Below are 16,564 nucleotides of genomic sequence, written 5' to 3' on the forward strand. Positions count from 1 at the left end.
AGTCCAAGGATGCAAATGGCATAGACAAGAGAGAGGGTTTCGAAAGAAGGATTTAGGGTCAAGCACTGAAGAAGAGAACTGCTGAGCATCTGTGGTACCCAGGCGCCGCGCTCAAGATCCCCTAACGTTCAGCAAAAGGAAGGAATCCAGTAACCAAGCGGCAGGCAGTGGAGCCTGAATCTACTCCTGCCTCCACCTGACTGCGAAGCAAGCCACTTTCTCTGCCCTGCCTACATGCATGCTCAGTCGTGTCCAACTCTGTGACTCCATGGACTGTAGCCACCAGGCTCCTCTGATCATGAGGTTTTCCAGGCAAGAAGGCTGGCGTGGGTTGCCATTTCTTCCTCCAAGGGATCTTCCCAACCCAGGGGTTGAACCCACGTTTCCTGGGTCTCCAGCACCGGCAGGCAGTTTCTTTACCACTGAGCCACCTGGGAGCTCTACCTAACAGCTCCCTCTCTTACCCTCCCAGGAACACACAGAGCCCTCTTCCTGTGGTCTTGACTATGCCTGGTCCTCTCTGGAACAGTGGGCGGCTTTTGGGCTCTCCAGCTTTTTCAGGTAGAGGTCAAGCTGAATCCAATGTGCTGACCCGGGGTGAGCCATGGTTAGCAGCGGACAGTTTACATCAGGGCTGGCTGGCTTGAGGATGCGGACTTCAGTCCAGGACAAGCCCCATTTTCTCTTTTCGAAAGAAAAATGTTCCCCCTGATGCTTGCAGGGGGTGGTTTTCTGTGATATCCTCAAATCTGATCAGTTTGAGTACAAAATCAATATATTTCATAACAGTACAGTTTGTTTCTTCAAACATGGGAACGCATGTAAGAATTAAAGATTTTAAAATTAAAAAAATAAAAAACTAAAAAAAACAAAAAAACAAAGCTGCACTTAAGATGTGGGTTGGTCACCACTCTGGGGAATTTTCATGTGAAATAAATGAGGACTCCTGTTTTGAAAAAAGCCTTGACTAATTTTTTCCAGGGTGGCTGCTATGTGGCCCAGATTAGACTAGACTAGATTTTAGTTAATTAGATTTCGGTTAATGAGGCTTTATAGAAACATCTTTTCTTTAGACCAAATTTCATCTGAAAAGCCAGTGATCTAAACAGAGAAAGCATGTTGTGATTTTCAGTTTCACTGATGGATCCTGGTGCTATTTCTTTTTTTTTTAAATTGAAGTATAGCTGATTTACAGTGTTGTGTCAACCTGAGCTGTACAGCAAAGTGACTGAGTTTTACATAAACACACGTTCATTTTTAAAAATATTTTTTTCCATTATGATTTATCCCAGGAGATTGGACTTAATTCCCTGTGTTATACAGTAGAAGCTTGTTGTTTATCCATTCTAAATGTAATAGTCTGCATCTACAACCGCAAATTCTAGTCCAACACCCCCCCCCCCCGGCCAGCCCCCCCAGTACCTGCCCTCTTGGGAACCACAGGTCTGATCTCTATGCCCATGAGTCTGTTTCACAGATAGGTTCATTCGTGTCATAGTTTAGATACTACATGAAAGTAATATCATATGGATTTGTCTTTCTCTGCTGACTTCACTTAGTGTGATAATCTCCAGGTCCCTGCATGTTGCTGCAAATGCCCCTGTTTCTCACACGCTCACTTCTTTTCTTGGATGGATCACGTCCTCCCACGGCACCTTTGGGTCAATTTGAGAAAAGCTCTGTCAAAAAAGTTTAGAAATAACTTGATTTACAGGGAGATATGGTGGCTAATTTACCTGATTTGAGGTTATAAATAAAGTCATTGTAGATTTTGGGGGAAAACAACATAGCCTAATTGAAAGTTCACATAAAAGCATTTAAAATTTTAAGATTGAAGAGGGATATAGAAAGAGAGACATGGGACCTATCCAACTGAAAGCATCTGAATGGCTTCTATTTGGTTATCGAGTGGGCTGTGCCATTTCATTCTGTTATATTCATCACTCCAGAGAGTTGCTTCTGCTGACAGTGACATTGGGTTTACTCTTCCACACCTAATAATAATCATAACCTCCACTGACTGACCGCCTACTCTGTCCTGGGCACGGTGCTAACCAAGCTGTCTGTTTTTTGTTTGGTTGGTGGTGCTGCAAGGCTTGTGGGGATCCTAGTTTCCTAATTCACTAGGAACTGAACCCAGGCCCTCGGCAGTGAGAGTAGAGAGTCCTAACCACTGGACCACCAGGGAATTCCCTAATGGAGCCTTTTTTACGAGTCAATTTCACATGCTTTCCACAACCCAATGGAACAGGGTATATCTGAATTCCACAGAAAACTGAGGCACAGAAAAAATAAGTAACTTGTGCAGAACGCATGGCTAGGAAGTGGCAGGGCCAGAAGGGGAACCACATGCACCTCCATAGCTGCACACCACCTGCCTGCTGTGTCCCCAGTGGGATAACCCTCAGCGGGGGCATGTTCCTCGGCAGGGATGTGGGCCACACAAACAAAAGTGGCTACTGCTCACGACTCTGGAGAATGGGCATGTGCTTCTTGCCCCAATGTCTGATGAGGCTGGAGGTCTTTATAACACTTCCCTGATGGCTCAGCGGGTAAAGAATTTGCCTGCAATGCAGGAGACATAGGTTCGATACCTAGATTGGGAAACGCCCCTGGAGGAGGAAATACTGGAAATGGCAACCTATTCCAGTATTCTTCTCTGGAAAATCCCATGGACAAAGGAGTCTGGCAGGCTACAGTCCATGGGGTCACAAAGAGTTGACTGAACATGCGCATATGTCTTTGCCTTCAAAGGTAGATTACCCTTCAACCGACTGTATCAGACATGGCATAGTCCTGACAAGACTGGAGATACAGTGGCTACTGAGGACTCGTGGTTCTTCTCAGGATAATTCCTATTTAACACTCCTCTCTCTCTCAAGGAAGACGATTAGAGAAGAACGGTTCAAGGAAAAAGTGAGGTATGACACTAATTAATAAGGCTTATTTTTAAAACAAACACATTATGAGCTATACACCCAAACAAACGTGATGCCCTTCTAAAATAGTCATTGTTAAGGGCTACAAACATACTCCAGCACTACTGCCCTCGCTCCATATGGCTTTGGAATTTCTCTTCTGCAAGGACATCCAGAGTCAAATTTTGAAACAAGCAAGGAAGACTGTTACTATTTTATGGCCACTCCTTGGCTGAGGTCAGCTTTGGTATTTGGTTCCTCAGGTCTGGGCCTCTATCTTATCCACCAGATTGGTTTGAAATGACTTTTAGCCTCTATCGGAAAGAAAGGTCCCTTCCTGCTAAAGGATGGAGGGTTATTCTGTATCAGTATCAGCATTGTGAGTTGCAGGCTGGGTGTTTAACTCACGGAGCGATCAGACATACATCTTATATTTTTGGATTCAAACAGAAGCAACATTATCTTGCATCCTGTCTGACTACAATAAAAAATATGTGATCTCTTTCAGTAATAGAGTTTTGAAAATTCAGTGTGGTTTTTCTTTTTCCCCCCTTTTTCTTGATTCTGGTTATATGAAAAGAGAGGAGGAAGTGATGAGATTTTGAAATGTGAACTCCTTTTGAAGTGACCTCTCCCATTGACTGAACCTTGCTATTTCACTTCTTTTTAAGATAAGAAAAAAGGCTTACCAGGCCATTAAAAGTTGGATTTTGCTTCTCCTCTTGAGCTATTTTACTAATTATACCATAAAACTAATTAATAGCTGGGGAGAAACCTAGACACTAAAATCTGGACCTTTTCCTCCTTTCTAAAAGGCCAATTTAGTCTCTCAGGAGCCACTGGCGCAGCATCAGGGCTGCTCTGAATCCGACCACGGTGAGAAGAAAGGGGTTTCAGACTCCCTGCCGCCTTTCCTCTGGCAAAGGCTATAAGAAGTAAAATCTGCTAGAAACTGTATGGCAGCTGGACTTTTCCATTTCTGCCAGGAGATAACTTTCCTACATAGGTGGTTCAGGTTCTAAATCTGGTTGTGGTAGGTCATGAAGTCAAGAGTCTCAGTGTGGGAGTAACTTCCTGGGAGGAAGTTGGGCGGCTTTAGAAATGGCATCAGTTCTTTCAAATCTCCAGCATACTATTTAGAGACCTGAAAAGTAATTTGCTCTGGGATCCTAGTGGCCAAGAAGCTAAATGCAGCTCTCGCTCCTGGAGCAAGTCCCATCAGCAGCACCCCGCCCAGCAGTGCACTGGGTGCTCCCCACGCCTCACTGTGGAGGGCACCCTTCTAGACACTGGGGACGGGGGCATGGCGGGAGGCGGGGAGCGGGGCATTTCTGCCCTGCGGGAGATTCCTGGATCCCGGGGATCTTAGCAGCTTTATGTGACTTCAGGTCCAAACACATGTGCCAAATGACTTGGAAAAAACTATGCCAACTCCAGGCCCTGCTAATAATAACACACTTCAAAGTGATTTCTTAAGATTAAGGTTTGAGGAATTTAAAGAAAACTTTAATGCAATCATTTAGGCAGGTGGAGAAAGGTACTGGTTACACTGTGGGCAACGTAAGACGAGAAGTGAGAGTGGAAAAGTCGGCAGGCATTTCCACAGAGACGGCCGAGTTAGGGAAGCACGGAGGAGGCGGAGACTGCTGGCTACCTTTCACAAAGCACTGAGAACCTGCTATGACCTTACATTTCAATTTCTCTTAGCTGACAGGACACTGTGATCCCTGCCCTATGATATACTCTGCATTTTTATATCCCAAGCTGGGCACACACAACGACAGAGAATCAATGGAATGCGGGTGCCTCCTGTTGGAGAAACTAGCTTTACTTTTTTTTATCCTTTTACATAAAGTGGAGATAAACAGAAATCATAATGAAAAAGGAATCTGAGCAAATGAGCAGGTCCCTAAGAAGTGGAGAGATTTGTAGGCACAGAAGATGAAGACTGGTTTTGAACATGCTGGTCTGCTGGAGCTCCAAAGACTGACAAGGAACACAGAAGCGGAACTCAATGAAATCTTACTAAAAGCAGGTGCAAGTAGCCTCGACAATTTCAGTGAAGCAGAGATCTAACACAGTTACTCCATCAGCAAGCGATAAAGCTTTTGGCTAAAAATGCAAAAATAAAACTTACTGATTAATCTCAAAAACTGAGTACTTTAGTTTACAACTTTTAGCTTCTAACAAAGTACTTGCTCTTAATTCACTTACATAGAAATAAAAAACTGAGACACCTGGTCACAGTACTGCCATGTAGGCTGCCTCGTATCTCCATATACTGTGTTTTTTGGTTGTTTTTTTTTTTTGGCGGGGGAGGGGTGCAGAGAAGGGTTATGGCAAGGGGAATGGTAGCTTGTACTCAAAGCTCCCGATCTCTATAATGTCTTCACTGCTGGAAAGGCAGATCTGCTCCTGGTTTTAAGACTTTTCCTGAAAGGCCCATTTCTGCTTTTATTCTGTTTTTTGGGATGGGAGTCCAGGTCTCTTTATAAAGGCCAAAAGAGCCTTTCAGGTTTCTTGAACATATTGGAAAAAATAGGTGCTGACATAGGGTTCCAGGTTAACAGAGAAATTGTAAACTTTCCTGAGTTCCTACCAAACTGATAAACGCAGTGGTCTCTGATTCCTGCTGCATGCAAAGAAGAGGGACTTTCTCAGCGATAGAACTTATTCATCCTTGTATAAGCATGTTATGGGTTGATTAAACACTTCCTGGATAGAAATTCAGTGAAACATTCCATTTCGAACTTCAAAGAGTATAAAGATTGACTCTTCTCTAGATTAAGAAAACTCTGAAGTAGAAGCCAGTGGGCTTCCCAGGGTGGCCAGTTTCTGCACCAGAGGAGTTTCTGTACTTACAGGAGGTGCTTCATCCCATTAGAGCCCGAGCTTGGTCAGTCTGCAGACAGACTTCAGGTCTGACTGCATTTTGTCACTGAAATGTAATCCTGTTAAAGGGGGTCCTCCCCCCTCATTAGAGGGTGCACAATCAGGGCTGGCCCCCAGGCAGAAATCAGAGGCAAAAGCACCTGCTAGTATTCTGCAAGCACCAGTGCCAGTCTCCCTTCCGTGCAAGAGACATCTTTAAAATAAGAACACAGAGCAGAAGCTCAGATAAAGACATGCCACTCAGAAGTTTCCCCCAAGTTAACCAGAACAACTTGAAATTCTATTTACACAGCCAGGGGCCTGGAAAGGATACAGAAGTGAGAGGGGAAAGCTGCCTATGGGATAAGCAAGATGAGATGCTTCCTAGGGTGGAGGGCACGATCTAAACAAACTGAAATCAAACCCTGTTTATTTTTGTCACGACAACTTTAGACCAGTTCCAAAGTTAGTATAGTGCATGACAACCGAATGTTATCCGTCTTACACCCTCCAAACAATACACAGGAAAGCATCCTGCTTTCCTTTTGCTCAAATCACTCGGCACTGTCTGTGACCACTGGGGTTGCAAAGCAGGGGCCCCAGGGAGCCAGAGCTCTGAGGAACATGCAGGAAGCACTTGGGTGCCTCCCCTGATAGTAAACACCACATCCTTTGCTTCCAGGAATCACAGTGGATCCTGTACAATGAGTCCCATGGACTCCTCAAACGGGACTAGCCTCTCAGTGCAAACAGAAAAATAAAGGAGCTCCCTCTCTCTTCTGTGTGATGTCCAGAGGCATGGAAGGAAAGTGAAGCTCTGAGGCCTGGGGGCCAGGCACTGCTACCACTCAGCTGCAAAACAAACCTGCAGATACCACGCTGCTTCCACTGGGGTCATGATAAGGTGACTGAGGGCACCATGGGCTATTTAAGCTAGAAGTGTGAAGGATGAAGTATATCACCAAAGTGTTTTCTCAGATAGTTGCGTTCTTCAGAAATTCATCACTGGGATGCGATATCCAGTTTCTCTTGCAGAAAGGTGGGTGCTGTACTTAAAGTGAGATATGAAGAGTCCCTGTGGTGTCTGCCACCTAGGTCAGGTGCACCATGTGTTCAAAGAGCTGTAACTCTGAGCCAATAAATATCCATATCCTCTTTACCATTCTAAGGAGCTTTCACACACTGGGCTTCCTGATGACTCAAATGGTAAAGAATCTGCCTGCAGGGCACAAGGTCTGAGTTTGATCCCTGGGTCGGGAAGATCCCCTAGGGAAGGGAATGGCTAACCACTCCAGTATTCTTGCCTGGAGAATTCCATGGACAGAGGAGCCTGGCAGGCTACAGTCCATGGGGTCTCAAAGAGATGGAAGCAACTGAACAACAAACAGACTTCACATATGTATGGATTTTTCATAGTGGTGGCTCAGACAATAAAGAATCTGCCTGCAATGCAGGAGACCCAGGTTCGATTCTTGGATGGGGACGATTCCCTGGGGAAGCGAATGGCTACCCACACCATTATTCTTGCCTGGAAAATCCTATGGACAGAGGAGCCTGATGGGCTAAAGTCCATGGGGTCAGAAAGAAGTCAGACACGATGGAGTGACTAAGCATGCAAGCACATATGTATATCACTTAATTTTCACAGAACTTTAGTGAAGTACAGAACAATATTATTATTCTCATCTTACAGATGAGAAAACTGACCTACAGTTACGTCTTATCACCAAGACCTACAGGTAGAATATGCCAGAGATGGGGTCATAACACCTTGGCTTTAAAGTACATTCTCTTTCCAATACATGGAAGTTTTTAATTTTAGGAAAACATATTGGAGAAACAGCTGTGAAAAGTGTTCCAATGAAGATGCTAGTATTATAACATGATGGCTTAAAAATGCACAACATTTAGTCCTATGGATTGTATATCTTCAGTTCAGTTCAGTTGCTCAGTCCGACTCTTTGCGACCCCGTGAATTGCAGCACGCCAGGCCTCCCTGTCCATCACCAACTCCCGGAGTTCACTCAGACTCACATCCATCAAGTCCGTGATGCCATCCAGCCATCTCATCCTCGGTCGTCCCCTTCTCCTCCTGCCCCCAATCCCTCCCAGCATCAGGGTCTTTTCCAATGAATCAACTCTTCTCATGAGGTGGCCAAAGTACTGGAGCATCATTCCTTCCAAAGAAATCCCAGGGTTGATCTCCTTCAGAATGGACTGGTTGGATCTCCTTGCAGTCCAAGGGACCCTCAAGAGTCTTGTCCAACACCACAGTTCAAAAGCATCAATTCTTCAGCGCTCAGCCTTCTTCACAGTCCAACTCTCACATCCATACATGACCACTGGAAAAACCATAGCCTTGACTAGACGGACCTTAGTCGGCAAAGTAACGTCTCTGCTTTTGAATATACTATCTAGGTTGGTCATAACTTTTCTTCCAAGGAGTAAGCGTCTTTTAATTTCATGGCTACAGTCACTATCTGCAGTGATTTTGGAACCTAAAAAAATAAAGTCTGACACTGTTTCCACTGTTTCCCCATGTGGATGCTGCATTAACTATTTCCTGTTTGGTTCTTGGGCTGAGTTAAATACGCAATAATCAATAGATGTTCCAAATAGACAGTATTTATATTTATCTCTAAGATACCTAAACAAATAAACATAAATCTAGGCAAAAAAGAACGTAGTATGATAGACTGATATAAAGTGCAGCCATTACCAAGTTGTAAGTCTTGGTAAGTCTCCTTACCAAGGAGAAATATTATTAATCATTTGCTAGTTAAGATCACTGTGGAGAGGAAATATAATGACACCAGTACAACTGAGTGCCAAGACAGCTGGACTCCACTTGAAAGCTCCAACTCAAATGTTAATATAAGACATATAAAAACACAAAAGTAGCTAATCTCTAATCAGACAGAAGTTTTGATAGAACGCACAAGAAAACCACTTTTTCATGTACCATCTATACCAGAACTCATTTTCACAGATCCTTAAAGATACGAGATACTTAAAGACCCTTAAACGATACTGATAACTTGAAGACATGTAATCAGAATATAATTTTGTTCACATCAAATTATGAAATAAATATGTGTGTGTGTAGACTAACACACAGAAGAAAAATGACTATCCTCCCCAAATAACTAAACATTTGACAAAAACTTAAATGAGAAAGATGCAGTGACTCAGGGATTTCCAGCCAACAAACTTGGCTCTAAATATCTGACCTCATATATTTTATAAAATAACATACAGCTATAAATAAATAAAAATGCTTGCCAAATGCTAAGTTTCAAGACAATTCAGCAAGTCCCGTACATACGGACGAGTTCCATTCCGAGAGCACATTCTAATTTGTTCATAAGTCCAACAAATTTAGCCTAGGCAGCCAACTAACACAATCGGCTAAATAGCCTTCCCTGATGGCTTTGCAGGTAAAGAATCCATATGCAATGCAGGAGACACAGGAGACTTGGGTTTGATCCCTGGGTCGGGAAGATTCTCTGAAGAAGGAAATGGCAACCCACTTCATTATTCTTGCCTGGGAAATCCCTTGGACAAAGGAGTCTGGTGGGTTACAGTCCATACGGTGGCAAAAGAGTCAGACACGACTGAGCAACTAAGCATGCATACAGTACTATACCGTAATGGGTTTATAATACTTTTTACACAAATAACACATACAAAACAGACACAAAGAAACAGAGAAAACATTTTTAATCTCGTAGTACACTACCTTCACAAGTACACTACAGTGCCAGCTACGTCACTGCTGCTTTTATGCTTGTTTTTGGACATCCTGGGCTTGAAATGAAGACACTGTACTACTGTACTCTCTATAGTCCTATACAGTCAAGCACACAAGAACACAGCCACTTGCAGAGGATACACGAATGGGACAATGTGTGCCAGACATGCAAACTAACTGATGTGACTGAACACGTGAGTGCGTGTTTTCATCTTTGAAAGTTTGCAGCTTCAAGGTTCATATGCTGGGGACTTACTGCATTCTATGCACTGAGTCATACTTATGACTTGGCCCACACAAAAGTTGCTTATTCAGCTCCTCATCTGGTCGGGGGTCGGGGGGGGAAACCTGAACATCTACATTTCCAAAGTCATCAGGTATGACGCAGCAGTGATATGGGCTTGAAGACCCCAAACATTAAATGAAGAAAGATCTTTATGATCAATGTAGTGCCCTTTCTTTATAATATTTTATAGTATTACAGATAATATCTATGGTAATAGATACTATCAATTTTATAACGTTTTATATTACATAATGCAAATATAATAGTTGTGACTATAACATTCGGGAATGACTGTGCTCCTGGACATGGTGCAGATCTGCTGGGTTGCTGACAGAAGATGCTAGTTTGGCCCTTGGCAGAAGCATCACCAACACAGATATCAGAGCAATGGTGATGTGTCAGGACAAGCGTCCCCTCAGGCACAGGAAGTGCTGGTGGTACACCACCTGCTGGCCTTTAGCAGTGATGGGATAAAGATATCACTGAAGCACTGAAATAATTTTTTTCTTCAGCAAGTGTCCAAAAAGGCACATAGCATGTAGTCAGTGACAAGGCCCCAGATGCTACCTTGCAAGTCTGACATGGAGAAGGCATCTGCTGTTTCTAACGAACCATGTGTCAAATCTGCCATCACACAAAAAAATTCCCACCAGGCCTTTTATCCGCACCTGAGCTACATTCAAGTCATCTCTTGATTCTCATTCTCCTTTCTTTAAGCCATCATGACAGTCAAAAAGCCTATGAGAATAAAATCTAAGTTTGTCTGTATTTGTGTAGGAAGCTGGAATAGAAAAAATTCAAGAATCTGAAGATGTTCCATTAAAATGATTGGGTAATTACTACTTAGCTTCTTTCCAGTACAAAGATGAATTCCTTAATGATGGGTATTATAAGTAATTAGACAAAGCTGTTCACTTTTCAAAATTAATCATCAATCCTATTAATTATGTGTGTATTACACATTCTATTAAATTAGCACACATAATATGAGGCCTTCACACATTAGAGAGAAGCATTATCATTGCACTTTGGTGACTTGATAATTTATCTGAAAGGAACACCAAACATTTGTAATAATGCTATGTTTAGCAGGATCACCCTTTTCAGTTCTCTTGTGGTAAGAAAAAAGGCTACTTTACAAGATGAAAGCAAGAACACTTTTCTTCAGAGGTTTTATCACTAAAAAAAGAAGTCAGATCAAAGGCAGGTATCCGGTTTTTTAGAAATCTATATTTGACTGATTTGGAAGAAAATGCACCCAGGGAAGTGATCTGCAGCCACGGTGAGGTCAGCGCTGCAGGCTTGGCAGAGGTACACATGACCCCGGGAACAGACTGCCTGGGTTAACACGGAGCTGGGTTCACACTGAGAAAGCCTAGGACAGGAGACAATGAAAGAACTGGTCCTTGGAGCCCGCTGAGAGGCCATCCGGAGCTTTAGCACATGCAGAATGATGGCCTTCCCACTTCTTCCCTTTGCTTGATGATGTGGATGGGGATGCAGGCTTTGCCAGTGGGGCAGAGCTGACAACTGCCCACAAGCGTGCTACGGCTGCCCAGGCTTGGTGTCCTTACAGAGGGACCATGCTGATGGGAAGCTGACAAGAGAAGTCTGGAAAGGTGAAGGGAGCAAACTGCTGCTGCTGCTGCTAAGTTGGTTCAGTCGTGTCCGACTCTGTGTAACCCCATAGATGGCAGACCAACAGGCTCCCCCGTCCCTGGGATTCTCCAGGCAAGAACACTGGAGTGGATTGCCATTTCCTTCTCCAATGCATGAAAGTGAAAGTGAAGTTGCTCAGCTGTGTCCAACTCTTAGCAACACCATGGACTGCAGCCTACCAGGCTCCTCCATCCATGGGATTTTCCAGGCAAGAGTACTGGAGTGGGGTGCCATTGGAGGATCAGAAAATCCTCATAGCGCAGTCATGAACTGAATTTGACTTCATATACTTGAATATTAGCTGGGAGGAAGAATGAAGCCCAATCTGAAAGGCTAACTGCAAGAAAGTATGACGCATACAGCAGAGAAGGTAGTGGCACCCCACTCCAGTACTCTTGCCTGGAGAATCCCATGGATGGAGGAGCCTGGTAGGCTGCAGTTCATGGGGTCGCTGAGGGTCGGACACGACTGAGCAACTTCACTTTCACTTTTCACTTTCATGCATTGGAGAAGGAAATGGCAACCCACTCCAGTGTTCTTGCCTGGAGAATCCCAGGGACGGGGGAGTCTGGCGGGCTGCCGTCTATGGGGTTGCACAGAGTTGGACACGACTGAAGCGGCTTAGCAGCAGCAGCAGCGTGATGCATACAGAAGCTCCTAATGACCATTTCAAGGCCTCCCAGGTGCCTCCTTGGTAAAGAATCTGCTTGGATTAACAAGCAGGAGAGCTGGGTTCCATCCCTGGGTTGGAGAAGTAGGAAATAGTAACCCACTCCATTGTTCTTGCCTGTTGGAATCCCATGGACAGAGGAGCATGGTGGGCTACAGTCCAACACAGGGTTGCAGAGAGTTGGACACGACTTGGCAACTAAATGATAACAATGACTATTTCAGAAATAAAACATGTATGTAGCAATTAAGATGAATGTGAGGATAACAGCACACAGTATTACTCATCAGCTGTTAAAGATCCCCAATACGTTTGGCAGAAGATACCTCATAGGTTTATATAATACAGTTATACCTGCATGAATGTGGCTGGGGCAGTGGGGGTAGGGATTGTTGTAACAGAATCAAAATTTCTACTCTGTCATTATGAGTTTATGTGAACCACAATTTAGTGAAAGTGCTTACAATCTAATTTGAAATCAAAATCACAAATTGAGGCCAAACTGGTATTTTCCTCCCCACACTAAAGAAGAATGTACAGTCTAGATGCAGGAATTGGAATAGGAAAATACGAAAGCAAAAAAAAAAAAAAAAAAAAAAAGACAAAGAACACAGAATACTAGGATATGCAGGTTCCTTTCCATAAGTATCAATTTGTTAAACTGGTTTTGTGAGACAGTAAAGTGACTTACTACTGTCACATGGAAACACATTAATTAGTTGAGCAGCTTACTAATCACATATTCACCAATTAAGCAGCAAAACACAACAGGAACTTTTTTATCTTAAAAAAAAATTCAGAGCATTTCAACACATGAGAAATTCACAGCTACGTTTTTCCTCTAAAGGTTACAGAATTCTCAGGTTTCCTGGGCCCTGGTTTCCAACTATGATCCAAGTATTCCTGGTTGATTTATAAATTGTCTCCTTAGGACAGAAGTTTTGGTATTTCAATACGTTGGTCCTGGCTGTACATTTCCGCCCCCTCTACCAATGCCCTGGTCTGAAATAGTGACCTGGTTACACTTTTCATTCAGATCTTATCAAAGGCTATGCCATTTTTAACAAGATGAATGCCAGTCAACTCTCTGAGAAGATATATAGCAGTAAGCTGGATGGATGCCTTGATTTTTGGCATCTGCTTACAAGCTACAAAGCTTATAGGTATTATAGCAGATCTAACATCCCTGTCACTAAGAGGTGGGGCAACCATAGGTCCCCACTGGCTTGGGACACTCCTGGTCGAGAGCCATGGTCCCATCAAAATTATGAACAGTCCCCGCTTCACTCACAAAAGCACAGTTTAAAGAATAAACTGGATAGACAGTCACCCTATGAAAAGAGGAGAATCCATTTTCACACATTCCCTAACCATGACACTGAGAAAATCAAGCTCTGTAAAATTCCTGAGACCAGAAACTGTGTTTTAAAATCTTTCCATCTCTTGTATACTAATGTGTAGAATAAGCGTTCAGAGGGAGTGACCCCACAGAGTGGCCAGAGGAGCTATCCTGAGAAGCTTGAGTGGTGGCCGGTGGGCACCTGAGCTCCATTTACTGACTCATCTACACAGGCTGCTACAAAGTCCTGTGGACAGAGGATTTCTGCTCCTCCTCACGCATTTACCACATATATGCACTGACTTGCATCTAGAAAGCATGCAAATATCTTCAACAATAAACGCATGATGCCTGCCATTAATACAGCTTGCCTAATTTTTCACCTGCTAACTTTGATTATAGGTTCACAACTGGACTGAGATACGTCATTGTCTTTCACTTGACTTTATGAGTTTTACTTGAGACAGAAGCAATCAGAGAGTGTGAGAGCCTTGGGAGGGACTGTGCTTGTATTACAGCTGCCAGCTGTCTGAGCCTCACCTTCGGGACTCCAGAACAGCATCTGGCTTGTGTGCATAGGACCAGTTTTGGTATAGATGTCAGGGGCTAATATACGTATGTCCTCTGATCGTAAGATACATCCCCGTGGGTCACATGAAGGAGAGGGCTCTGACAGTGACATAGGCCTCATTCTGGGTCCCTAAGCCCTCAACATGGACAACCGCATGGTCTAAACAGGATCAATTAAGTGTTAGCAGACAGGGAGAACTGGGAGATTAAATCAGTATCTGGTATTTGGCTGATCTTAAGGTAGTGGCAAGCTTCAGGCACTAAGCGTACTCTGATACGAGACACGGTGGTTCTGTGTGGACAAAAAGACCACAGTCAGTAATAGGGTGAAGGAAGAGAGTTCTAACTCTAATACTGAAAATCCCCAAAAGCCAAAGGAGCCCAGAAGAACCTGACAGCACTATAACACTATGATATCCTCAGAAAGCATTTCTGTACTCTCCACACGTTTTACCTTGGGAATACACCTTTCACATCTTTGCTCCTCCTGTTGTGACCTACACTGGGTCTGTGTGGTGTGTCAATCAGAAAAACGGATTTCACAATTACTAACTGATCTATGCATATAGCTGTCAATAGAGAATTAGTGGTCTCTGGGCAAGAGAAAGGACTTTTTTTCTTGGTCTTACCTATGCAGTAGGGACAACACTGGCCTTTTCTCAACACAGGTCTTTCACAGGATACAGAAGGGCAAGACTCAGAGTAACAGCTAATGACGCTATCCAGGCACACGCAGCTGGTACACACGTCGGGTTTCCAGGACTCAGCTGCCAGGAATATATCGCCTTCATCGTTTTTGCAGTAACTAGGCACACTGTCATTGTGGGATGAGGAAGGCTGGAGAGGTTCATCTGCAAAAGTGAACAGAAGGTCAGTAGGGGAAAGAAGATGCTGCAGGGCACCCACTGTGCAACACAGCAAGCTTCACTCTGCCCCACACAAAGCGCGCTTGCCCACCAGGCATTCGTGTGTCTCCTTAAAACAGACTCAGGAACGAAAGAGCGTGTCTGACTCGGACCAGGTCTGGGGTTTTTAAGCAAAACAACAGACACAAAAGGTCTGTTGCAGAGATTCTGTTAGTTGTTTGCACAACATCCATGCTCTCTTTTCTCCTTAGCATAACAAAATCCTGATTTGGGGGACGGGAGGTGGGGTGGCTGAGGACTTGGACCACAAGGTTGATACGTCAGGTGGAACAATCTGCTCCTTCCTTTTCTAGCCTCCCGCACAACTAAGGGCAGCTGTCACTAAGCTGTGGCTAATGGATTTACTGGTAATCAGGGGACCTGGGGAAGCTTTCACGTCCCCCTTTTTCTTAAATATTTTTATTTTTGTGTTTGTGGCCACATCACGTGGTATGTGAGATCTTAGTTCCTCGACCAAGGACTGAACCTGAGCCCCCCTGCAGCGGGAGTGGGGTCTTAACCAATGGACCATGAGGGAAGTCCCAGCTGCCCCTTCCTTAAAAGAAGGGCAGACGTAAAGCGACCCTTAACCTTCCAGCCTTGACTATGAGCCTGTGGCCTGTAGCTGTAATATCCTTCTCTTACCTGTAAAAGAGAGGCCTTGCTATCACTAAGATACTAAATCAATGTGGTCAACATCTGGCTCCAAGCTTCCCATAATGCATGGAAAAGAAACCTCTACTTGTTTAAAAACTGAGCTGGGTTTTCTATTTGCAGCCCCATGCAGTCCTAGCCAACCAACACCCAAACAGACTTCTAAACCTCATGTGACAGTTCAATGTTCAGGCATTCACATAAATGGCTAAAAGGTGATGTGGAATGTAGTAACTCCTGAGGACGTACCTACAGAGAAGCTAGCTGCAAGTCTTGTATGTTTTCCCTAGGTACAGACAGACCAGAGGGTCTCGAAATCTTGCAACAACTTAACAGAAAAGAACGTTGCCAGAAAACCCCAGATATCTCTTTGGGTCTCAGCATTCACTGAAATGACTTGAGAATTGTTAACTCAAGCAGAAAGCTGATGGGCTATAACAAAGCAAAGTACAAGTTGGTGAGGTTCCTGGTTGAGTAATGTCACCGACAAGAGAGCACTTTTAACCACTTCTGCACTTGAGAGTCTAGACGAGACAGGATGGTTCCACCCAGCAATTCTTGAAGAGAATCCCATTTTCTCAGTGGACACAGGGACAGAAGTATCATCTGTTCTTCTCAGAATCAACTTTATTAAGTCTGCTCTGTAATAAACATGTAGTGATCACAGTCTTGTAGAGGCTCTCAGTGCTCCACTTTCTGTTCCCCTCATGAATACACTCTCCAGCAACAAGTTTGGCTGGATAAGGAGAGTCTCTATGAGAAGTGGGGTAGCTGCTTTGTTTTGGGCTCTGAGACCAAACTGTGTAACTGTAGCTCCTACTGTCAGCCCTGAAGGCAGTGACAGAGAAAGAACAGCCACTGGTTTCCACTGCTGCAAAAGTGTTCCAGGTTCAGCTTTAGGAAAACTGGATCACATGCATGTGAGTTAAAGATGGGAAGAT

The 16,564-nt window shown here is 44.0% G+C and overlaps 1 protein-coding gene across 2 annotated transcripts in view; it reads right to left on the reverse strand.

Annotated features, from left to right (window-relative positions):
- Positions 1–16,564, reverse strand: part of CRIM1 (cysteine rich transmembrane BMP regulator 1) — a 210,430-nt gene that overhangs the window by 19,757 nt on the left and 174,109 nt on the right. For both annotated transcript variants that reach the window (XM_069583565.1, XM_069583566.1), the window contains one exon: positions 14,694–14,915. In XM_069583565.1, coding sequence (XP_069439666.1) covers positions 14,694–14,915 — 222 coding nt within the window. The remainder of the gene's footprint in view (positions 1–14,693; positions 14,916–16,564) is intronic.

Source organism: Ovis canadensis, chromosome 3 (assembly GCF_042477335.2).
Source record: "Ovis canadensis isolate MfBH-ARS-UI-01 breed Bighorn chromosome 3, ARS-UI_OviCan_v2, whole genome shotgun sequence".
Classification (NCBI taxonomy): domain Eukaryota; kingdom Metazoa; phylum Chordata; class Mammalia; order Artiodactyla; family Bovidae; genus Ovis; species Ovis canadensis.